The 23024-nt window shown below is 61.4% G+C and overlaps 12 protein-coding genes and 2 non-coding genes across 14 annotated transcripts; 9 read left to right on the plus strand and 5 right to left on the minus strand.

Moving 5' to 3' along the window:
- Positions 1-429: 429 nt before the first annotated feature.
- Positions 430-1082, minus strand: Q8F55_001473 (uncharacterized protein; the record flags this gene model as incomplete). Its single annotated transcript, XM_069350093.1, has 2 exons — positions 430-766; positions 808-1082. 2 exons carry the CDS (start codon positions 1080-1082, stop codon positions 430-432), a joined length of 612 nt encoding a protein of 203 aa, XP_069213637.1.
- A 989-nt stretch (positions 1083-2071) lies between these two features.
- Positions 2072-2143, minus strand: Q8F55_001474. The gene has a single exon. It is a non-coding gene; the product is annotated as a tRNA-Asp (tRNA).
- Positions 2144-2279: 136 nt separating this feature from the next.
- Positions 2280-2359, minus strand: Q8F55_001475. The gene has a single exon. It is a non-coding gene; the product is annotated as a tRNA-Arg (tRNA).
- A 2736-nt stretch (positions 2360-5095) lies between these two features.
- Positions 5096-5926, plus strand: Q8F55_001476 (uncharacterized protein; the record flags this gene model as incomplete). Its single annotated transcript, XM_069350094.1, has 1 exon — positions 5096-5926. One exon carries the CDS (start codon positions 5096-5098, stop codon positions 5924-5926), a length of 831 nt encoding a protein of 276 aa, XP_069213638.1.
- A 244-nt stretch (positions 5927-6170) lies between these two features.
- On the minus strand, positions 6171-6821 carry Q8F55_001477 (uncharacterized protein; the record flags this gene model as incomplete). Its single annotated transcript, XM_069350095.1, has 1 exon — positions 6171-6821. The coding sequence occupies one exon, from the start codon at positions 6819-6821 to the stop codon at positions 6171-6173; it is 651 nt and encodes a 216-aa protein (XP_069213639.1).
- A 904-nt stretch (positions 6822-7725) lies between these two features.
- On the plus strand, positions 7726-9607 carry Q8F55_001478 (uncharacterized protein; the record flags this gene model as incomplete). The annotated part of the gene is made up of 2 exons (XM_069350096.1): positions 7726-7812; positions 7934-9607. 2 exons carry the CDS (start codon positions 7726-7728, stop codon positions 9605-9607), a joined length of 1761 nt encoding a protein of 586 aa, XP_069213640.1.
- Positions 9608-10083: 476 nt separating this feature from the next.
- On the plus strand, positions 10084-12366 carry Q8F55_001479 (uncharacterized protein; the record flags this gene model as incomplete). Its single annotated transcript, XM_069350097.1, has 10 exons — positions 10084-10126; positions 10166-10251; positions 10335-10624; positions 10660-11030; positions 11067-11304; positions 11350-11490; positions 11529-11601; positions 11652-11793; positions 11830-11925; positions 11963-12366. The coding sequence occupies 10 exons, from the start codon at positions 10084-10086 to the stop codon at positions 12364-12366; spliced, it is 1884 nt and encodes a 627-aa protein (XP_069213641.1).
- A 170-nt stretch (positions 12367-12536) lies between these two features.
- Q8F55_001480 (uncharacterized protein) lies at positions 12537-13851 on the plus strand (the record flags this gene model as incomplete). Its single annotated transcript, XM_069350098.1, has 3 exons — positions 12537-12696; positions 12728-12994; positions 13508-13851. The coding sequence occupies 3 exons, from the start codon at positions 12537-12539 to the stop codon at positions 13849-13851; spliced, it is 771 nt and encodes a 256-aa protein (XP_069213642.1).
- A 282-nt stretch (positions 13852-14133) lies between these two features.
- Q8F55_001481 (uncharacterized protein) lies at positions 14134-14608 on the plus strand (the record flags this gene model as incomplete). The annotated part of the gene is made up of 2 exons (XM_069350099.1): positions 14134-14236; positions 14271-14608. 2 exons carry the CDS (start codon positions 14134-14136, stop codon positions 14606-14608), a joined length of 441 nt encoding a protein of 146 aa, XP_069213643.1.
- Positions 14609-14976: 368 nt separating this feature from the next.
- On the plus strand, positions 14977-15450 carry Q8F55_001482 (uncharacterized protein; the record flags this gene model as incomplete). The annotated part of the gene is made up of 2 exons (XM_069350100.1): positions 14977-15052; positions 15092-15450. 2 exons carry the CDS (start codon positions 14977-14979, stop codon positions 15448-15450), a joined length of 435 nt encoding a protein of 144 aa, XP_069213644.1.
- A 492-nt stretch (positions 15451-15942) lies between these two features.
- On the plus strand, positions 15943-18311 carry Q8F55_001483 (uncharacterized protein; the record flags this gene model as incomplete). Its single annotated transcript, XM_069350101.1, has 3 exons — positions 15943-16036; positions 16514-17119; positions 17338-18311. 3 exons carry the CDS (start codon positions 15943-15945, stop codon positions 18309-18311), a joined length of 1674 nt encoding a protein of 557 aa, XP_069213645.1.
- Positions 18312-18877: 566 nt separating this feature from the next.
- On the plus strand, positions 18878-19612 carry Q8F55_001484 (uncharacterized protein; the record flags this gene model as incomplete). Its single annotated transcript, XM_069350102.1, has 1 exon — positions 18878-19612. One exon carries the CDS (start codon positions 18878-18880, stop codon positions 19610-19612), a length of 735 nt encoding a protein of 244 aa, XP_069213646.1.
- Positions 19613-19668: 56 nt separating this feature from the next.
- GAD2 (Glutamate decarboxylase 2) lies at positions 19669-21347 on the minus strand (the record flags this gene model as incomplete). Its single annotated transcript, XM_069350103.1, has 5 exons — positions 19669-19914; positions 19950-20202; positions 20242-20951; positions 20987-21213; positions 21332-21347. The coding sequence occupies 5 exons, from the start codon at positions 21345-21347 to the stop codon at positions 19669-19671; spliced, it is 1452 nt and encodes a 483-aa protein (XP_069213647.1).
- Positions 21348-22061: 714 nt separating this feature from the next.
- Q8F55_001486 (uncharacterized protein) lies at positions 22062-22973 on the plus strand (the record flags this gene model as incomplete). Its single annotated transcript, XM_069350104.1, has 1 exon — positions 22062-22973. One exon carries the CDS (start codon positions 22062-22064, stop codon positions 22971-22973), a length of 912 nt encoding a protein of 303 aa, XP_069213648.1.
- Between the last annotated feature and the right edge of the window lie 51 nt (positions 22974-23024).

The raw sequence follows: 23024 nt of genomic DNA on the forward strand, positions 1-23024 counted from the left end.
GAGCCACCTGCCGACTTCCAGCACCATGGGACAGAGGAGTGCAGGCCTCCTTCGAGGGGCATTGGTTGGGAGGTGGCCAACACAAGCGCAAGCTACAGGTATAGGACCCGCAGGCCTGCCCGTTTGCCTCGTGGCACCCACAATGCCGGTCCCATCGCGGAAATCGCCACACGTTTTCGGGACTGTGTTCGCACTGCGAAGACGGCTCCTGCAGAACCTCGCCCCGTTACCAGCCCCATCCCGGTGCAGGACTTTGTCGACCAACGCCCCCGCTCCATCCCCGAAACTGCGGGCAGCGACGCGATCTCCGCATTCCTCGCGCTCGTCAACCGCCAGTCACGAGACCAAAAACCAAAAAACTACATGGCAGAACTACTTTGTACAGAGCCCACCGACGACTACCAGTACCTAGCCGACCCAGCGCACGACCTAGTCGACGCAGCGCACCACCTCCTCGTGCAGGACCTCGAACGCTTCCCATGCAAAGGCGAGTTCGTTCATCGCCTCCTGGACATTGAGCGTGAGGTTCCTGAAGGCACCTCCCCTGAGCCTCTTGACGCGTGGGTAGAGCGTCTGGAGTTCCTTGTCGAGCTCCAGGAAGAGGTCGTCGAGGGCTGTAAAAGAGGCAGCACGAGTACAGGTCAATGCCTTGTCGTAGTGGTTGCTGTTCTCCTTCTGAGCGACGAGCTCGTCGAGGGAGTGGGCGCGGCGGTAGATGTCGGCGAACTCGCACACCAGGTCCAGGATGTACTGGAGCCTGCCATTGCTACGGGGGTCAGCGAGAGGGCAGTGGAGGGGGGGACTTACCTGTCGACCACACCGGGAATGGGCTCGCCGGAACCGCTCCCCTCCTTGATGGCCGTAGTCCAGGAGTCGACGCGGACCTGGAGCTTCGGGAGAAACTCCTGGAAGAACTCGTGCTGCCCCTGGACGCATGCCAGGCTGCGCTCGCCATTGCCGAACTTGGGCACGATGGCGTAGACCTTGGGGGTCTCCCACGAGGTGAACTCGAAGAAGACGGGGACGTGGTCGGCGCTGGGGGAGTGGCGGTCGAAGAGCGACATGAGAGCGGTGGTGGCCATTGTCGGTGTTGGGCTGGTGGGCAGTACTGGGTAATGGTAGGTTTGGGCCGGGTGTGGCTAGGTGGGGAGGAGGAGAAAAGGTGAGGGTGGGTTGATGTTGGAACGGGAAGTTGGGGGGGTGGCAACCGGCCTCTTATACCTGTGTCGCGGGCATCATCACTCGCCCCCGAACGCAGGTGTTTGTTGCCCCCCTCATCCTGGCGGACAGGAGGTAAGAAGCACACACACCACCAAGAAGTTTTCCTCCCCAAACACGAGGCATTCTGCACCGGCAACGTTGCCACTCCCAGAACACGAGGCCATCCGCACCGCCAACGTTACCTGTCCCAGAACACGAGGCGCGATGTGCACTCCAGGGTGTGCCCGCGACATCTCCCCAATACGACGAAAGGGGCAGACCTCGCCCTCCCCTCGTGCCCAAGCGCATCCACTTGATGCCTGGTCGAAAGCAGAGGTACGCCTCCACCCCCACACAGGAAGCACGCCTGGACCAATGCTGTCTCTGCTGTTGCTGTGCATCAAAGGGGGATCAGCCAGCGCGACTCCAGCCCGCCACCACGTTTTCCCTACCCACACAACAATCACCGCCTCCGAGGGCGAGGAGGTGCGTGCCAGGTGGGCATGTTGTGGTCATGCAGACGCATGTATCGCCTCGTGGGTGATCAACCTCGGGGGCGAAGGACTGGACTTGCCACCCCTGCGGCCGGTCGACAGAGCCCCACAGCCTCCAATCCGAAAAACCACGCTGCAACGACATCCGCGCGTGCAATCCTCCCTTCGCCGCTGTCTCCCTTCTCCATCGCCAGCAAGCCGGCTCTGTGCAACTCTGACGCTCAATGATCACCAGTGGAAATCGTCCCACGACCCATTGCATGCGCCCCGAGGGCGAATACCTCAACCCTCCACCAATCGCTGTTCGCCACACCCTTCGCCCCACAACACCATCCCTGAACCAAAAGGTTGCGAGCTTCTCGCTGCCTGTGTATGTACTTCCTCGCGGGGAATCGAACCCCGGTCTCCCGCGTGACAAGCGAGCATACTAACCGTTATACGACGAAGAAGAGATGTTGTTGTGACTTCGACGCGACTGGTTTTCTGCGGGGGCAATGTGGCAAGTGGCGTCGGACGTGATTTGGCACACAAGAAGTGATGGCCTTGCAACGCCCCCGATCCTCCAGCTCCAATATGTTCACAAAAAGCGCGAGGCGGGGATCGAACCCGCGACCGCCGGATTTTCTCACTAGGAGTCCGACACTCTGCCTCTGAGTTACACGCGCTGACGGTGTGATCGCTTGAGAAAGACTTGCGCGGGTTGTACACATCCTGCACCACGTCGTCGACTCGTCGATCGGATCAGTCTCCGGCGATGGTGCATGTGTACGAGTGGTGCGGGGTATGTCAATCATCCGCCAATCTACACGACCACGCGGTTCATCAAGCTAGGGAGGCCAACTCTCTGACAACGGCGGCCGTGTACATCTCCGCAAAGTGGCAGCGCAATACAGCCGGGCAGACCTCTGGCTGTCCACTGCAAATTCTCTCTTATCATGACGATATCTCATTCATTTTCGGCCGCCGACCTGCATGACTGCTACGGTAGCCTTTGGTATCAGTGAGCATAGACCGACGGCACACTCACCTATTCATTCCACGAATAGCCCACAACTGCTCCTGAAATGGAGCTGTCGCAATGGTACCGATTCGTTTGGCCTCCCCAAAGGCAGACGCGAGTGAGGGTCGACGGCAAGTCGAGGGTGGCCACCGGTGGTCGGCAAACCAAGTGAAGCGGTCGACGAATATCGCCACATGGAGTAGGCGCTCACCGGCAAGCCTGAGAATTCGGTCCGTCTCGCGATCGGGCCCGCCGGTTTGCAGACGATTCATGAGGGACGGAAGAATGTGAGGAGCGAGGAGGTGCGCATCCCAGCGGTGTATGGCATCCGCCACGCCACGGAACCATAGTATCCGGCCAATGAGGACGTCGAGTTCTTGGTCGGTTGGGAGGGAGCTCGCGGGATGGGCGGAGGGGAACCGCCGCACCCCGGGGCGGTAGGATGTGCCGTTTTCTATGTCGGTGTGCCAGCTCTTGAGCTCCAACGCTACTCGGGACAGTGCGTTCTGCAATTGTCGCCACTGGGCCAGGGCGTGGCTAACGGGGCGGGAGCCGGGGTTGACAAGCTGGGGCGGGTAGACAGAGAGGTAGTCGAAGGTGCAGTCCCACACCTCGTCTTTCCTCCGGTCGTTCCAGTCGGTCACGGTGATACTGGGTTTGCTTGCGCCGGGGAACAAGTAGGCTTCCCTGTGGTGAGTCATTTCGTACGACTGCTCACCGTTCTCATCCCCGCCCTCCAAGTGAAGGAAGGACTCGTTCAGATTTGGGTGGCGTCGAAGTTTCCGGCCACTGGACCCGACATTGGACCCTCGGAGTTTGCGGACAAGGCGACTGAAGTTCATCCTGGCTGAGAGGTAGGGTTAGAGTGGAAGATACAACTGAGTGAAGAGTGTCGTGGATATCTACGGATATTCAAACTCGTAGATGAGTGTTATGGGGGTGAGAGGAATTGTGAGGAGCCGAGAAGTCTGTGAGTGAACGAGCGCGAGGGATAGACACAACGGACTAGTTGGAGGACGACGTGCAAAAACATGATCGGTTGACCACGAAGACGGCAGTAACCTGCATTGCATTCAGGACGGTATCAGGAAGGTCGGTATCACAGCCAGCGCACAGACGAGCAGCTCACTCGTCAATGGTATTGTCAGCTCACTGGAAGGACGTGCGAAGAGGAGCACATTGCGCTGTCCTCTCCGCTTGGCGGCGCCACAAGCGACGCACGGTGCAGGCCGGTATGAGGAAGGAAGGTCAGTGACGCAGTCAGTTGAGCGGCAACAGCTCGCTGCTATGTGGCACAGCCAGCTCACTGCAACTGGGATAGCGAATTTGCCACGCCTCTCGTTAGTCCTCAGTGATGGTCTCTCCGGCTGTGTCGGGCCGAAGTGCCGACTGATAAACGACCATGCTCGCCCAGCCTCGCATCAGCTTTGATAGCGCGGGCGGTGGAGGCCACGCTGTGGGCTTGTTCAGGCCAGCATATGGCGTTGTCTGGCAGGTCAAGGCGTTGTTTTTGCTCGACGACGTCATGATGCGTCCGAAATTTCGTGCTCGGTTGAGGCGGAGGCGCAGATCTCGCTGTTCGATCCATCAATGCAGCGCTCTTCTGTCAATAGAAGGGTGCGGCTGGTGTTGTTGGACTCAGCTGGAGTTGATGTTGCGGCTTCTATGGTCACTAAGACACCTCCTTACCTCGGCAACACTAGAAACTGGTGTCCACTTCGCGCACATCCTGGGCGACTATCGCGCGGGTTCGGTGCGACCCGCGGAGCCCCTTTGCCTCCGACGCACCCTTGCTCACGTGTTGTTTACACCTATTTCGATCGCATCGCATACCGCGTCATCACGAATGGAGCGTGAATGCATTCGGAGTGAGTGGACGTACTAGGCGCGTGCAGTGCCTTGCATGCGCTTCTTGCCAGCTGACCCACGTTTCTGGTGCTCATCGTCACACTGCATCGCGAGTGCGGCAGGGCAGGATGCCACGGTGCCAGGATTGTCCGGCGCCGAGGGCGTCCGGGGGCCCACTGACACGGCGGCGGAGCGAGGCATGAGAACGAGTCCGACAGCTGCGGTCGACGCCTTCGTCAGGTCACAGTGGGGGATGGGCATCCAAGTGGTAGATTGGTGGCGTCGCTGGGCTGCTGCTCGCTAGCTGCTGGTCACGAGGGCATCCCTCGCCGCCAAGGCCCGCAGGCGATTGCCGCCCAGCGCCAACACGTCCGCCGCCCACACCTCTGGTTGCATGTGCCTGCTGATAGGTGGGCTTGGGTGGGCTGCTGGGCATGCATTGTTACGACACGACGACGCGGTGTTGTCCTTCACCCACAGTGCTGTCCTTCACCCACTTCACCATTCGCGCTGAGCCCAGCGACAACACAGCCCACAAGCCCACCCAACCACCATGGCCCTCGACGCTGACACCGGAGGCGACGAGCACACGCGCTCGTCAGCGACCCCGCAGACGATCATCATCCCGCTCTCGCTCCCGTCGTGGACTGAGCCCCAGCACAGCGAGCACGTTCTCGTCCGCGTCCCCCTCGCGGCGTACCGCGAGCGCAACCTGCCCGACGTCATCTTCCACCTCAACCAGTTCACGCATCTGTTTGAGCGCACGCGCCAGCAGGTCATCAACTGGAAGGTCGCGGCGACGACCGACCCGAACCTCGTGACGCACTCGCACAAGCACAGCATCTCGTCGCTGTCCATGGCGTCGTTCCGGTCCGACCTCGTCGAGCCCGACGGCGTGCCCCTCCACACGCCGGCCAACGGGCCCACGCCGTCCCAGTCGCGCCCGCGCACGCCCGACCCGGTCCTCATCGAGCGCCTGCACGACCTCGCGCAGCAGCTCGAGCATGTCGCCGCCCTCGCCGCGCGTTTCACCAGACTCGACAGGACGGTCGCCGAGGCCGGCGCGATCCCCCTCCCCAACAGCGACCACCAGCCAGCCCCACCTACAGGCACGCTCGACCCCGCCGACGACCCTGACATCAACTCGCTCGCCGCCGAGAAAGACCCCGCACTCAAGGCCCATGACCTCGCGCTGCTTGCGGCCGAGCGTACCGCTGTCCTCGCCGCGCTCAAGGAGCACTACGAGCTCTACCTTACTGGATTCCCGCGCACACTCGAGAACCGCCCCAAGCTCGTCGAGGTGCTCCAGGAGACGCAGCGGCATATCGAGAAGAGCGCCAAGGGATTCGAGGAGCAGCTCGCCCATGTCGAGTTCCTCAGCTAGCGGCGAGAGGCGCGAACGAGCCGACGACTCGACGACCGACACCGACCGAACGAATACAATCAGTTGTGTAAATAGTACCAAGCATTGATATGAAGTCAAGGATGGCCATTCGAACGGACCCCCGTGCTATCGGGCGGCACTAGAGGAGTGGCTTCGCCGAGCTCCTCGGTACTGACAGGTCTAGCACAGCGCCAGCAAGGGTCATGTCCTGCACGAACGCCTCACGGCCACAGCCGCCGTCCCCTCAGTTCGCCTCGTCACTCGTATCGGCCTCGACCTTGAGCTTGCCACTGAACGGCCAAAGCTTTCCGATGAGAGCCCTGAGCGCCAGGACGGTCCTGAGCGCCTCCTCGCTCTTTGCAACGATCGACTTGCTGCTCAAAGCCTTGACGGCATGCTCGATGCTCTTGACCCAGGTCTCGAACCTTGCAACAAAGACGGACACGTACGCGTCTCTCCGCACAACCTTGACCAGCGCGTTGTGGTAGTTTGCAAACTCGATGTAGCTTGCCGGCGTACGCTGCAGGAGCTGCGAGTCACGGGCGACCTGGACGTCCCAGCGTGTCACCTCGGGCAGGACATTCACCAGCTCTGCGAGCTGGGCATCCCACGCCTTGAACTGCGACGACTTGGGCGGGCTGGAGAACTTGCCCTTGATCGACGTCGCGACGTGCTTGAACGCGACGAGCTCGTCGCGGGCCGTCTCGAGCCGATGGGACAGGTCGGCGTGTTGCGCCGCGACGGCATCCGCTGCCCGGTCAAGACCGGGAATAGCAGCGCGGTCGACCAACACGCGGAGCTCGATCCGCGCCGTCGGCCTGGAGTCGGTACGAAGCGTGAGCTCGGTCGGGACTGGCGTGTCGGCCAGGATGGGCTCGACAAAATGGTCGCTCATTTGGACGTGGCGTGTTGAGGGGATGTGGAACGATGTTTCACCCCTGCCAGCGTTGGCAAGTTCGAGGCCATGGTTCCGGCCGTCCTCGAGCGAGAAACAAGCGAGGAGCAAGGATCCCCTCCTTGAGGAGGCTGTGAGGGCGAGAGGCAGACGCACGGTCCAAGTTTCAGTACTCCTCCCGACACGAAACACGAAGGGTCCCGATGATCACTGTCCTCTGAGAGGCCGGGGCACAAGTTAGCCCGTCGAGCAGTCGCCGACGATGTGGAGACGAAGGGATCATCGGACGGGAGGACCGCAGCTCTGGAGGCTCTTATCGCGAACGCGCCCCCTAACCCGACAGCCTCGGCGATCGACCATGGTCGTCACGCGCTATCCCCAGCAGACTGAGTGGCAAGCTGTTGGCGCTTATCCTCACCTAGTCCTTATCGCGAGTGACCTTGTGTTGCACTTGCCCACTACAGCGATAGTGTCAACAAGACGCGCCGGTTGACCGACGGATGCTTACGAGCGAGTGGTCGAACGAGGCTGGCGCCCAATCATTGGCGGCGGAAAGCCAAAGCATCCCCTATCCCAAGCACGGACTTATCGGAGCAGGCCGGCCAACGTCGTCATTTGGTATCCTCGTCCTGGTGCCCTTTAAGGTTGAGTGGCAGCAAGGCAGTCTGGCAGGGCCACTGAGTGGGACGCTTCCGGCTTGGCGCAAGAGAAATTTGGCAGCAGGGTAAGCGGAAGGTAGAAAAATTGTTTGGACCGGGCTCCCCATGTGGGACCCACCAGAGGAGTACGAGCAGTCGAGCTCCAACGCTAGCCGCAAGCATTAAACGCTCGCTATCGCCTTCGCGTGCATCAGACTTCCCATCTCATCCATCGTCCACTCTACCCCGTCAAACACTCAGTCACCATGGCTTGGGCTTGGGTTGACAGCCTCAACAATCGCGTGGCGACCTCGCTATTCGGCAAGTACTTTCGCCTTGAGGGTTCAGGCCATGTAAGTCATCTCCGACCAGGTCGGAGCTCGACTGCGTGTTGAGGCGCGTGTGATCTAATCTGATCTACACGCGTCCCAACATGACATCCACGCGTGCAAAAACAATGCTGACCGTCCCAAGGCCAAGGAGCGCAAGGGGACGCGCTTCACGACCGAGATCCGCGCCGGCATGGCCACCTTCTTCGCCATGGCCTACATTATCAGCGTGAACTCGGCCATCGTCTCAGACTCGGGAGGAACCTGTGTCTGCCCTCCCGAGTTCAAGGCCGACCTCTGCGTCAGCAACCCCGAGTACATGCAGTGTGTGCAGGAGATCAGGCGCGACCTCGTCACGGCCACGGCCGCCATCGCCGCCCTCTCCACCTTCTGCATGGGCTTGTTCGCCAACCTCCCGATCGCGCTCGCGCCCGGTATGGGCCTGAACGCGTACTTTGCCTACACTGTCGTCGGTTTCCACGGCTCGGGCCTCGTCCCCTACCAGGTCGCTCTCACCGCCGTCTTCGTTGAGGGCTTTGTGTTCGTCGGTCTCACGCTCCTCGGTATCCGTCAGTGGCTCGCCCGTGCCATCCCCGCATCCATCAAGCTGGCGACTGCTGTCGGTATCGGTCTTTACCTGACCATCATCGGCATGACCTACGCCGCTGGTATCGGTCTCATCACCGGTGCGCAGGCCACCCCGGTCGAGCTCGGCGGATGCCACCCCTCGATGCGTGACAAGGACACCGGTCTCTGTCCCTCCTCGGACAAGATGCGCAACCCCACCATGTGGATCGGCATCTTCTGCGGCGGTGTCTTCACGGTCATGCTCATGATGTTCCGCGTCAAGGGCGCCATCATCTTCGGCATCCTCCTCGTCTCGATCATCTCGTGGCCCCGCGGCACCCCCGTCACCAACTTCCCGCACACCCCGCTCGGCAACGACGCTTTCGACTTCTTCAAGAAGGTCGCGACGTTCCACCCTATCAAGCACACCCTCAACGTCCTCGACTTCAACATCAGTGAGCACGGTGGCCAGTTCGGTCTCGCCTTCATCACCTTCCTCTACGTCGACATCCTCGACGCCACTGGTACCATGTACGCCATGGCCAAGTTTGGTGGATTCCTCGACAAGCGCACCCAGGACTTTGAGAACTCGTCGATCGCCTACTGCATCGACGCGTTCGGCATCTCGATCGGCTCCCTGTTCGGCGCGCCTCCCGTCACTGCCTTCATCGAGTCGGGTGCCGGTATCTTGGAGGGCGGCCGCACCGGTCTCACCTCGATGGTGACTGGCCTCTGCTTCTTCATTGCCGTCTTCTTCGCCCCCATCTTCGCCTCCATCCCGCCCTGGGCCACTGGCTGTACGCTTATCCTCGTCGGCGCCCAGATGGCCGCCGAGTCGCGCAACATCAACTGGGCGTACATGGGCGACGCCGTCCCGTCTTTCATCTGCCTCGCGATCATGCCCTTCACCTACTCGATCGCCTACGGCCTCATTGGCGGAATCTGCTCGTACATCCTCATCAACACGACTGTGTGGGCCATTGAGAAGGCGTCTGGTGGTCGCATCCGCCCCGCCAACAAGGACCAGAAGGAGCCCTGGACCTACAAGCTCGAGGGCGGCTTCCTCCCGCCTTGGCTCAACAACGTGACCCACGGCCGGAAACCTTGGGCCGACGACCCGGAGGCTAGCGTCCCTCAATCCGACGAGGACGAGGAGCACGAGGCCCCCACGCGCACTGGCTCTGGCCAGGAGGACGCCCTCCCCAAACCACCAAAGGAAAAGGAGGAGGCGGACAGCCAGCTTAAGGTCTAAGCGGGCTCGCAAAGACATACAACTTCACCTAGGGATCACCAGTACTATAGTCCGGCATGAGCCACATGCATGTGTATAAAGAAGATTATAGCCGTCGCCACCACCTCTTGCTGCCACTTTGTGGACATGCTGACGTGAGATGAGGCCGAAGCGCTGCCAAGGGAGCAGATTGTCGAGCGCATCCTTGGAACAACAGTCCTCGGAATCGCGGGTAATCATGGTTTGCTGACCTGAACACGACGGCGGACGGGGGCGACGAGCCTCATAATCACCGCCGGGCCGGCAACCGACGACCCGACAGGCACGCAGAATACCAACTCCCCCACCCCACTCATCCTCTTACGCGTCCAGTCCACCGACCACAAAGATATGGGGACCCAGGGGCACAGAGTGGTGCTTTATAAGAGTGGGAGACGCCTTGACGGTCGGCCCCGCATCTTTCCCTCGAGCCCCCACCCACCAAGACTCGAGCAACAATGGCGTTCACGTTCGCTGGCCCGAAGCGCAAGATGCAGGAGTGTGAGTGGGCCTCTGCTCGAGCCGCTCGCTAAAGCTCAGGTGACAAGATCCTCACCTCCAAGGGTATGCTCTGGGAGATGGAGGACGCCGTTATCCGGGGCCAGAAGCACAAGGTCTGGAAGAATGTGAGTGGCTGTCGTGGGGGAGGTTGGAGTCCCCGCCGGCTGTGCGGTCCTGTCGGCCCCCGCTTATCTCGATCTCGCGCTAGCAACCTCCCACATGGCGCGCGTTCTTCCTCGCCAAGTTTGCAGAGTTCCAGGACCGGCCGTTCATCTCTGCGCCGACGCCTGAGCCCAGCGACTTCTACGCCCGCGAGGACTTCACCTATGCCCAGATCAGGGACCGCTCGCTCGCGCTCGCCGCGTGGATGAGGACCGCGCTCGGCGTGGTCAAGGGCAGCTATGTCGGCATCGGCGGCCAGAACTCGACCGACTGGGTCATCACCTACGTCGCGATCCACCTCCTCGGCGCTGTGCCCGTCATCATCAACGCGACCTGGTGAGTGCCGACGGCGTGTCAGCTCTGACGCGCAGGAATGCCGAGGTCATGGGTCACAGCCTGGGCATTGCGCCGCCCATGGTCATCCTCGCGTCCGATGAGATCGCCGGCGTGCTGAGCCCTCTCATGCCCGAGCTGGAGCGCAAGGGCGTCGGAAAGCTCTACTGCTGGCAGGACGTGGGTCACCTGCCTGTCAACGCCCGCAAGGGCGTCACTGTGATTCCCGAGACCAAGCCCGACCCCAAGGTCGTCGCCGACATTGTCGCGGGTCGCGGTGGCGGCCTCGAGACGCTTCACACCGACGACGACGGCACCATCTTCTACACCTCGGGCACCACGGGCTACCCCAAGGCTGTCCTCTCCAGCCAGCGTGCGGCACTGCACAACGTCGTCTCGTGCCTCATCCGTAAGCCGGGCCATCTTGCGGCACTGACTCCCTCAGCCTACGGCCGTGCGATCCTGCGTGCGGGCGCGACGCTCCAGGAGATGGGTGAGCTCCTCACCCCCAAGGCCGAGCAGTCGATCGTCCTGGTCGCCATCCCATTCTTCCACGTCTCGGCCGTCGAGGGCTGGCTCATCCGCATCTTCCTCAGCGGCTGGAAGATGATCCTCATGCGCCGCTGGAGTACCAAGGATGCCATCAACCTCATCAAGGAGCACAACATCAGCGTCATCGGAGGGTGAGTCCGCTGTCCTGAGTGCACCCACGGCTGCTGACGACCCAGCGTCCCCGCCATCGTCCAGAGCATCATCCAGTCGCCGTTGTTGCCCAAGGATCACGTCTTTGAGGGCGTCAGCTATGGTGGAGCTCCTCCACCTGAGCGCATGCCTGGCGACGTTCACAAGCTCTGGCCCACTGCCGCCATGTAAGTGTCTGCTACTTGGGTCAAGCTGACCTGCTCAGCCTCCAGGGCTATGGCATGACGGAGACGAGTGCCATGCACACTTCCAACGCGCTCACCGACTACCTGGAATACGTGAGTCACAGCTACGCGAAGTTCGGTCGCCCAGCTGCTCACACAGCCAGCCAAGCAGTGTCGGCCCTGCCCTCCCCATTGCTGGCCTCAAGATTGTCGACCAGAAGACAGGCAAGGAACTTGGCCCCGGCAAGCCAGGCATCGTCCTCATGCGTGGCCCCAACATCATGACCTCGTACCTCAACGACGAGAGTGAGTACCATGGTTCGAATCACCGCTGACCTCCAGAGGCGACCGCGAAGACGATCGACGCCGACGGCTGGCTCGACTCGGGAGACGTCGGATACGTCAACGAGGAGGGCTTCCTGTTCATTGGCGACCGAGGTGGGTTGGAAGCTGTACCTCACTGCTAACCCCACAGCCAAGGACATCATCATCCGCGGTGGCGAGAACATTGCCTCGGCGGAGGTTGAGAACGCCCTCTTCCTCGACAGCCGCATCGCCGAAGCGGCGGCCGTCCCCGTTCCCGACCCCATTCTCGGCGAGCGTGTGGGTGTCGCCGTCTCCCTCGCCCCAGGCGCGACGGCCACCTCTGAGGAGATCATCAAGACGGTCTCCCCCCGGCTGCGGTACCCGGCGCGCCCGGCCATTGTCGTGGTATCTGGCGACCTGCTGCGTAAGTCCCCTGCCATACCGACGCTGACAGACCCAGCCCGCAACGCCAACGGCAAGCTGCTCAAAACCGAAATCAAGAAGATCGTCCAGGCGGAATGGAAGGTCCACCAGGCCAACGGCACCGACAACGCCGCCAGGGCCAGGCTCTAGAGTATAGACGCCGGAACAATGGAAGAAGTTTGGGTTCATGCGTTGCGTCAATGGCGTGCACGAGGCTGGTGGTATTGTGCTGACCTGCTTCACCCCACGGTCTGGCCTCATAACCTCTCGTGAGACTCTAACACGCACCGCACTTACGCCCTGCACTTACCAGCACCACCATGACAGACCGCAGCGACGCAGTACCCCCTCCCTCGTCACGCGTAACTCCTCCCCGCCCGCCGCGCAACCCAGACCGCACCCCAGAGAAGACGGTCACCCCACAGCAGAAGGCGTACATCGTGCGGCGTACCTCCTGGGCCTGGCGCGACGTCCTCCTCAGTACGTTGCCGCCAACGACAACTAACCCCAGCCGGGCCGCCGTTCAAGGCCTTCGGGCGCGTGTACCCGCCCGAAGTGGACGTCGCGACGCTGGCCGAGCTCCTCATCCAGGAGCTGCAGGATATCATCATGGAGCCCGACGTGCCGTACGACGCGGATGTCGACGGCCGGCTGGACGCGCTGCGCGATGCCATCATCGAGCACCGGTACGACGACATCGCCGAGCTTGCATTCGGGCTTGGGCTGCCCAATCCCAGCGGGCTGGGCTGGGCGCGGTCCGTTGCGAGCTCCGGGGCGAGTGCGGATGGCGCGTCTGGGTAGCTGGGGGCCTGGGGCCTTCAGTGCATGTAGTTGCATGGATTGTGTGCTGGGCGAGGAGGAGGAGGGGGTCCTTTGTGTTGGCTGCAGGCTGGCTATTGTTTGGCGGGTGCGGCCCTCGACAAGGAGGAGGCAGTGGCACCGTGGCACTTGGAGGCCGTGACACGCGCCTGTTTTTCCTCTACCGACCTGCTCCCGAGGTATCTGTATTGTCAACGGTGCGAGGGTCAATGGCCACCAGCGGCCATTGTCATAGATGCTCCCCTACACAGAGTGCGAGCTCCCCCTCCCCCGCCCTCTTTGTCGTCGCACCGTCGCCGCTGACAACCTACATAAGTCTCCTCACCACCATGCCCAGCCAGCACACCAGCAACCAACCATGCCCGACGCCCCGCCCAGCACAGACACGACCCACCGCGAAGCCTCACGCTGCTTCGCCATCCTCCTGCACGGCAAGTCCCCTCCCCAACCCCTCCGGCCCTAACCAGCCCAGTAGCGGCGCGCATCTCCACCGCGAGCGACCACCCCACCATCAGCGACACGTACCACGCGACAATGCTCTGGCTGGGGGAGCGCATCTCGGCCGCACACGCGCAGGCGCACCTCCCCACCTCGGCTTGGAGCGCCGAGCACCGCGCGCGCGCGCTCGCGCTCAATGCGGCCGGGCTCGAGTCGGCCTCGAGCGTCAACATCGGCGAGTTTGTCCGCCTCATGCTCGACGCGGGGGTTGTGACGCTCAACGATGTGCACCTGCGCCACAACGCGCTCCGTGAGGTGCTTGTTGCGCGCGTCGCTTGGCTCAGGGAGATGCTTGAGGATGAGGAGGAGGAGGCGTGAGGTGCAGCGCGTTCAGATAGGCACGTTACAGCATATGCATTGTAGCCATAGACTGCGTTCTGGAGAGGGTTGCCTGGTGAAATTGTGCCTTTGTGTGTGCACTGCCGTCGATTAGTGGCACGCTGCCTGGTCGGTCATTCTCCGACTGTCTGATCGTCGCTCTGGGTACCTCGTCGTCGCACACAACTGGTCATTGTTCCCTCTCGCGCCGACCCTCGCCCGGCTCTACAAAGCTCCTCACCCTCCAAGGTACTCAACAACAATGCACCTCACCCGACCACGATGGACAGACGTACGCTCAACCTCCGGATCCTGCACCGCAGCGAAGCAGCGACCTTCATCCTGCACCGCAGCGAAGCAGCGACCTTCGTCGCCCTCCTGAACGGTGAGCGACCCCCATGCCAACCTAACCCTCCCAGCAGTACGAGCCCAGTCCGGCCGGCCAGTAATCGACGACACGCACTACCTCGCCATGTGGTGGCTCAGCCCGCGCCTGTTCGTCGCCCGCCGCCTGGCGCGCCACACCCGCTCTGGGTGGACGGCGGAGCAGCGCGCCCGGGTCATCGCGGTCGACGACGGCGACATCGGGCCGGAAAGCTTCACCCAGTGTGTCGCTATCATGCTGGACACGGGGGTCATCTGCCTCCGGGAGGTTGGGGTTTGGATCGCGCGCCTGCACCTCGCGCTCGATGTCGTCGTGGCTATCAGGTGCTTGGAGGTTGCGCGGATGGAGAGAATGCGCGAGGCCTGGGGATAGTTTGGGACGGGGGGATAGAATGCCACAGGTGTTGCGCACTGTGAGCGGGTCACAGCCTGGTGCTTCCAGCACCATGCCATGCTGATCCATGAGCTCTGGCCTACACAATCCGAATACCACCATGATGTATCGTACATATGACTCTAAAGTGCCCGCCATTGAGACTTGCACGCCCATTGTCAGATTCCCGGCCCTCGCCATATGCTGGCCTGTCGTGCGTCGATCGCCGCTGAGGCACGACGGTGCGAGCATGTGCACAACACCTCATCCACCATTGTTGATTGATGGTGGCGAGCTCTCCGATTGTCTACATAAGTCGAAGACCACGGACAAGCGATACCTCAACCCAAACCCCCCAACAAACAACCATGGGCAAGCAAGTCATCTTCTGCCACGAGTTGAAGTCCCACCACGCCGGCCACCTCACCTCTCGCCTCCTCCGTGGTAAGTGGACACGTGTGGCTATCGTACTGAGTCAATCAGCTGCGTTAATTCGTGCGGGCCGGTCCAACTTTGACCCCGTGTACAAGTCGTACCGCGAAACCATGGTTTGGCTGCACGAGAGCATCCAGTCCTCGCCCTACAAGGCGCACTTCCCCGATCTCACCTGGGCCGAGATCAGGAATGCCACCCCCCGCCAGATCGATGCCATGTGGGCCGATAACGATGCCTGGTACCGCGTCGAGTCCTGCACTACGATCATGCTTAATGAGGGCAACATCCACGATACCGGCCTCGACATCCACATCCAGAGACTGGGCGAGGCGCTTGGCCAGCCCGCGGACGACATTGTTGATGAGGTGGACAAGATCTTTGACTTCTACTACCACCGTGAGTTTTGAGCGAGGGCCATGTCTGACTTTACAGCCCCCAGTGGGTGCTATGTTTACGGCAGGTGAAGATGGGTTGAGCACACGAGATGTTTGCTGGGATGAATGGTGTCATAGTCGCTCCCAACTTTTGCAGTTGCCGAGGTGGCGGAGCGCCGCCCCGTTATGTTGTTGACTGCGTGTGGCGATCGACGGTGTTGTGCTCGACACAAACCTGCACAAGTAGGACGACTGACTGTAACAATCTCCTTCCATAGAAGAATAACACTGTCTGGAATTGTTAATACAGGGAAGGCAGGCTACAAGGGAGAGCCATGTCAACCTCTTCTTCGTCCCGAACCACGACAACTTCGTCGCACCTGTGGCAGTTCGATTCAACAAATGGACTGTCCCATCAGGATGCATTGATGCGTACTCGTGAAGGCCAGCAATGTACCCTGTCGTGAGTACATATGTAACATGAGCGAGCTCGTCTGTCAACACCCCAACCACACCTAGCTCACCATGCCCTCCCCCGTCACGAGCCCCAACACGCACGACCAAGCCGAATGGCTGGAGCCCAGCCCAACAGGGGGCGAGTTCTCCGTACCCATGGGTAGTGAGTCCCAAGCGTGCTTATCCTTGCTGATATCAACAGTCGTCATTACCCTCGATGACTGGGAGGAATGGGAGTCTGAGTCCGGCTCAAACCAAGCCGTTGGGCAGGAGATGGCATGCACGCCGGCGGCATGACACCTCCGCCGCCACCCAGCAATCATTGGCGTCATGATACGCCTGCTTCCCACAAGCAGTCCACACAATGCATAAGCCTCCTCCCATGACACGCCCGACACATCGCTGTGCACTGACCGACGACGCCGGGGGCGCCGACATTGTCCTGGGCGAACCCGACTGACGCCACGGCGGTGCGAAGTGTGCGACGCCACCTCGTGTCACTGCACACCAGTCTTCTCGTCTTGTTGACATGACGTCCGTCTTTTCTCACCGAAACGCACCAGACACAACTGCTCTTTAACCCTCCCACAACTCTCCACCTTCAACAACTTCCCCCACTTCCATCTAACACCCGCCCCAGAAATGACCAACGCCAAGCCATACCTCATCACCGTGCCCGTGCTCGACCACCGCGCCAAGGGCGTGGCCGTCGAGGTCCACCCGCACCCCGGCGTCGGCACCGGCCGTCCCCTCGCCGCCGTGAAGGCGGGGCACGAGGCCCTCGCCGCGCTCCTCATCAACCTCAAGCGCCGCGCCACCGCCTGGCAGCTTGCGCACGCGCTCTTCATCCAGGGCCTCGGCAAGACGGAGGAGCACCTCCGCGCGTTCGAGTTCGAGCGCATCATTGAGACGCTCGACAACCTCGTCGAGATCAGCCACGAGCTCGCCGATCTCGACGAGACGGTCAACGACCCCTCGCTGTCCGAGTGGGACGCCAAGGCGCTCGACCTCCTCGCTCACCGCGACGGCTTCCTCCACGTCTTCCTCGACGAGTTCGCCGTCCTCGAGGGCGAGGTCGACACCCTCGACGCTTGGTACATTGACTGGGGCTCGGCCGGCGAGTCGCCCGCGCACGAGGCGGCACTGCTCGCACACCGCCAGGCCAAGGACCACGTCGCCAAGTTCTTTGCCTGGCACACCTCCGTCGAGAGCCAGGTCGTCGAGCCATACCGCCCCGGCGTCCTTTGTGAGTGGTTGTTGGGGAGTGTGGCTGATGTCGCAGAAGCCGATACCGCCGTGTGGAGGCCGAAGAACCCCGCACCACGACATACCCATTGCAACGCGCCAATCCGAGAAGCAAGGACAACACACACAACTGTAGCATCGTGTACATGTAGATAGAGGCATGAAGTGTTCACCGTCTGGTCGTCGCCGGCCACGTCTCACGCACGTCCTTCTGACCAGACCTTCTCACCCTGCCGCCATGGTCGCCACCCACCTCATCGATCACAATCCCGCAGCAACAATCTGGTCACGTACATGACGTTGGAGACATTGAGGTGTTCCAGTCACCATCTGATATGGCTTTGGTCGTCTTCTCCATTCTCGTGCTCCTCAAGACATTATCGCACGCAATCCACACCACCCACCACTCAACCATGAACACCCGCGCTCGCACCCAAGCGCAGCCACCGGAGGGGACCCGGGCCCCTGCGCCGAAGCGAACGCCGACGCCGTCGCCACCGAGCTCCAACATCATGATGGACGGCTACGACGGGCTCGTGGTACCCATCACGCCGGGCCAGCCGTACCGCGTGCCCATCCCGCTGCTGCCCAACAGAGCCAACTACACGTCGCCAATGACGATCGACTTTCACGTCGACGAAATCTCGTTCATGACGCCGCGTGACAAGCACCAGCTCAAGCGCGGCCATCGTGCCCTCCTATCCCGCTTCCAGGCCGTCCAGGCCCGCCTTGATGCGTGGAAGCGCCGTGTGGTCGCCTACCGCCTCCAGAGGGTCCGGGGACACGACGACCGAGCCCAGTGCTTGGACCACGTGCAGGGCTTCTTCGACCAGCTCGGACACCTTGCACCGCAGTATCGCCGTTGGGACCTCGCCGCGCTCGACGACACCGACCGCCTGCGCGAGATCATCCCGCCAGACAACTATGCCGACGCTATCTTCTACCACAACGGCGTGCTCAAGAATGCGAGGAGCGACGCGTACTGCCTGGCCATCTACACGGTCGTCCGAGACCTCGCAGGATATGTCGAGACGCTGGAAGACTACAACCTGTTCCCCAAGAGCTTGAGGGAGTGCGTCGAGTTCACCGCGTTCCGGGATAGCGTCGCCGAGCTGTGGTGGTGGCTGCAGGAGGCTTGGGAGTTGAACCCAAGCAGGAGGGGCAGTGTGTCGTCACTCACACTAGCTAGGTAGGACGATGTGAGAGTTGTGCGGAGGATTGAGCCGGTGCCGATGGTTGAAGGCGGGGATGCCTTCGGCTTGTGCCGAGACCCTCCCTCGCTCACATACGACCCAGTAACGTCGAGAGCATCGTCTTCGCTAGTATATCGGTTAGTATAACCGCCTCTCATCGAGAGAAATCATCGCGGTAGAGCAGGGTTCGACTCCCTGGCGGAGAAGCAGATGTGGCGCAACGCGCCTGCTTTTGCCCTGGGCGGCTCGCACCGACTTTTGCTGGTTGGTCGGCCGGAGGCCCATTGTGACTTGGACGTTTGGTGCAGCAGCACTTGTGTTTTGCACGCATGTTGTTGGCGAGCGCAACAAACAAGGCTGTTCCATGGATAAAACCTGCGGCAAGGATGCGACGAGTTGAGTCATCCATCGTTGTTTCGCCACTTGGTGTTGTTGTGCCACACATCCAGTCCAACCGTCGCACCATGTCCTCGTTTCAACCGTCACTCCATCCTACAAGACTCCGCCACCATCTCCTGTTCTCTCAACTCCTCTCACCTCGCCGCTGCGGCCACCTCGCCGACACCATGTGCGACGCCGAGGGCTACCTCATCCCCTTCACCAGCGCCGCCTACCCGATGCACATCAAGCTGCTGCCCGACCGCACTGGCGCCGTCACAACCGTCACCTACGACTTCTACCCGCACCAGCTCGACATTGACGTGCACCGCGCCTTCTCCGAGGTGGACAAGTACCACAAGCTCCTCAAGGCCCACCACCAGCGCCTGCGCGAGGCGTTTCTCAAGTACTGCCGCCTGGTCGTGCGGGCGGCGAAGGCTCCGCTGCCCACGCCGCCACCGGATGGCCTGGACGGGCAGCGCTCGCCCGCTGGTGGCGCGACGCCAGTGTCTACCACCGCCACGGGAGCAGCCCACCTCGCTCCTCCCGCGGACCCCCATTCGACGCTCGGCTCGATGCTCGACGAGATCGAGGCGTGGCTTAACCAGGCCCATCACCTCCTCGAACCATACTGCGAGCTCGATATGCGCCTGGCCACGAGGTGGACCGATCTCCAGATGCTGGTTCAGCACCGTCTCCAGACATACGCCGACTTTGTGTTTTACCACAACGAGGCCATTCGCGCCGGCAAGCGCGACGCCCATGACCACGCTTTGGGCTACGTTCTCGATCGCCTGAGCAGCGCCGCGGATCAGCTTAAGGAGGCAGACGTCTTCCCCAAGGGCAAGAGCCAGTACCCGTACGCTCAGTTCTGCGTCGCGGTCAACAAGTTCGCCAAGGACGCTCGCGAGAAGCCGTGGTGAGCTAGCGATTGTCGGCATGCTGCTCATGTCACATGTCTATGCATAGATGCACCACCTCACTTACCCGCCTGCTCCTCCGCAACCGCCTCGGCACCAGCTTCCTCGAGAGCTCGGACGAGCTGCGCAATGATCTCGCTCGTGGTGCGCGTGTTGATGACGATGCGGAAGTACTTGCCCTCCGGGCCGGGGGCGTAGTCGATCATCCAGCCGCGCACCTTGAGTCGGCGGGCCACCTCCGCAGTGCGGGCCGTCATAACCGCACCGTCGACGAGGTCCTTCTCGGGGTGGTAGTAGAAGCAGACCTTGCTGTCAGCGGCATTCTAACAGTCACACTTACCTGGAGACACGGCAATGGCTTCTCCGACACGATCTTGAAGACCTCTGGCTTGCTCTCGAGCGCCGCGTAGAACTCGTCGGCATTGGCAAATGCCTGATCGACAGCCCGTTCGTAGTAGTCGACACCGTAGTACTGCAGCGACAGGAACAGCTTCAAGCTGTCACCGCGACGGCCGCACTGTGGTGTGAGATCGGCGAGGTCGTAGATCTCCAACGGGGCATCGGGGTCGTCACTGGCCGCCGTGTGGAAGAGGCTGTAGGTATCAGCAAGTGCTCCAACACTCCGCACTCACTATCCCGCAGGCAGCGTGAACGCCTTCCACGCCTGTCGGAGATCGCGGAAGAGCAGGAAGCTGCTGGTGAGGGGCACGCCGAGCATCTTGTGGGGCGTGATGGCGATCGAGTCGGCCAACTCGGCGCCCTTGAGGCCCTTCTCGCGCTGCGTCTTGGAGAAGACGACGTTGCCGCCCCACGAGCCGTCGATGTGCAGCCACAGATTATGCCGCTTGCACACTGCGCTGATCTCGGCAAAGGGGTCGTATGCGCCGAACACCGTTGTACCAGCCGTAGCGTTGACGTAGAATGGCGTCTCACCCTTGGCTTTCAACTCGACCACGATGCGCTCCAGTTCAGCAACCTTGATACGGCCGTCGGCGTCGACGGGCACCGGGACCACGGCGTCGCTGCCCATGCCGAACATCTGCGCCGCCTTCTCGACGCTGTAGTGCCCCGCCGCCGATGTGAGGAGACGGAATTTGTAGTCGCCGTTACCTGATGCCTTGGTCTCGGGGTACAGCGTGTTGCGGGCGACGACGATCGAGGACGAGTTGGACGCCGAGCCGCCGGGCTGCGAGAAGCCGCCGATGTGGGGCCCTGGGAGGCCGAACAGCTGAGCGAGGAAGACGGTCGTGGCCTTTTCGACAAGTGTGAGAACTGGAGAGGTGTTGTACACGTGCGCGTTGGTGTTGAGGATGGAGAGCAGGAGGTCGGCCGCAATGCCGATCTGGAGGTCAGCCACGGCCGCGCAACAGCACTCACGGGGTTGGTGGACGCGTACAGCTTATCCAAGAATCCAGCATCCCACGTGTTGACGCTCCACTTGAGCACCTTGTCCACCTGCTCCTTGAACCCATCCTGTCCGCCTCCTGCAGCAGGGAACTGGATGTCGAGGACCTTGCCCAACTCCTGGGGTCCTAGTGACGGGGCGATCTGGTACTCGCCGCTGCCGTTCGCCGAGGCACTCCGATTCGACTGCCTCTGTGGGTCTTTGGAGTTGTCGGCGGCGGTGATGAAGGGGAGAGCGAGGGACTGGACGGCATCAAGCAGCTGTGGGGGGTAAGCCGTGTTCGCCGAGGTGACTTGCCTCCTGGAGCTCTTGCGCACGGGGAGAGTAGGACATGGTGGGGCTTGGGCTTCGGACGGTGGGGGAGGTATTGATCCTGGCACAATGGACCGAAATGAAGGAGGACAGGCGAGACAGAGGCGTCCAGCAGCGAGGACAATGTGTTGGCGGTGCAGAGAGAGTGATGCGGGTTGCTGATGTGGATTGTTGCGCGTCGAGGTCGAGCCCGTCCTCCTCGCTTAACGATCGCGACATTGGGTCGTATCGGCAAGATCCGACGGAAATTGTCCCGCCGGACAAGACCGCCTCGACCTCGACGCGTTGAGGCAGTGAGGCGGCATGTTTTTGTGCTGTCGGTGATGAGCTCGACGTATGATGGAGATTGGGATGCAAACAAAGCTATCCCTATGATGCACAAATGATACTCGTACGTACATTGAACTGGCCTGGTTGATTGGAGTTTGTCTCTCAAACAAATGATGACATTTGAGTGGGTGGTCGTCCTCTGCGCTGGCGGACAGCTTGTGGCTTCTTTGTGTGTGCGTGCACACGCAGCGTAACGCTCTCGCTGTCTGCAGCGACCTGGTGCGAGACGGATTCCCTTATAATCGACCACCTCACTGCATTCTGTTCTTCGTCTCGTTCACCCGTCACTCAACATTGGTGTCTGCCCATCCAGCATCCTCAAACTCACTCTCATCCTCAACCTCACTCTCATCCTCAACCTCACTCTCATCCTCACCCAACACACACCTATCCTCGACCCCCACCATGTCCTTCGCCCAGGGCTCGTCCTCATCTTCGTCCTCCAAGACCCCTGCGTCCTCGGGACCCAGCAAGCTGCCGTCCAGTGTCCGCACCAAGGCGGCCTCGACCAACTTCGTTGTCTACGCCCCCAATCTCCTCGACAAGGTTGGTGCCCGCGACCTCTACAGCGCCACCGTCCCCACGATCTCCAACAGCTCACTCAAGACTACCGTCGACGACAAAGGCGTCCCCAAATATACAGCAACGGTCGGATATGTCTTGAAACAGATCATGCTCGAACTCGACGACTGGGACGCAGAGTGCCTCAAACCGGCCAAGCGCGGTGCGGTCAAGGTGAAGCGCGGTAATTCGCGCAACCCCGAAATTGTCCTGCCTATCACCAAGCGGACCCGCCTCCTTGCCCATCAGCTGCACGGCACCCTCTGTTCGCTGGCATGTGTCCCGAGGAGCGACGGCCCACTCCCGGACGACTTTATCGAAGCCGGCAAAATCGTCAGGAGGGGCCGGATGGGAGCTGGAGGTTTCGGGGGTCCCATCGACGGCAACCCGGACGATCCACACGATGCTGCTCTAATGGCTCGAATGGCAGCTCCCCCAGCCGCAATCAGCTCCACCCTACAACTCGCAATGACACCAATCCACCACCACTTCCGGGAGAAGTGCCTGGACCAGGTGATCAAGGAGCTGGGCCCTCTCCTCAGGCAGAGGAACAAGATGGAGAGCCTAATCGAGGATTTGGAGTCCCTCCTCCGCCAGGAAGCGGCTCCGTTTGACTCCATCATCGCCGAGATTGAACTCGAGATGATTGACAAGTCTGTGAGCGACGGCGTTCCCTGGCGCGTGGAAGAGGTTCTCACCCCGAAAGGGATGGTGGCATACTTCTGTGGTCCTCCCAAGCCGTCGGGAAGCTCGTAGGCTAGCGCAGTCAGTGAATGTATACTTGTACTTGTACATACACAGGCACTC

Source organism: Vanrija albida, assembly GCF_041260175.1.
Source record: "Vanrija albida strain AlHP1 chromosome Unknown contig_1, whole genome shotgun sequence".
In the NCBI taxonomy this organism is placed as follows: Eukaryota; Fungi; Basidiomycota; class Tremellomycetes; order Trichosporonales; family Trichosporonaceae; genus Vanrija; species Vanrija albida.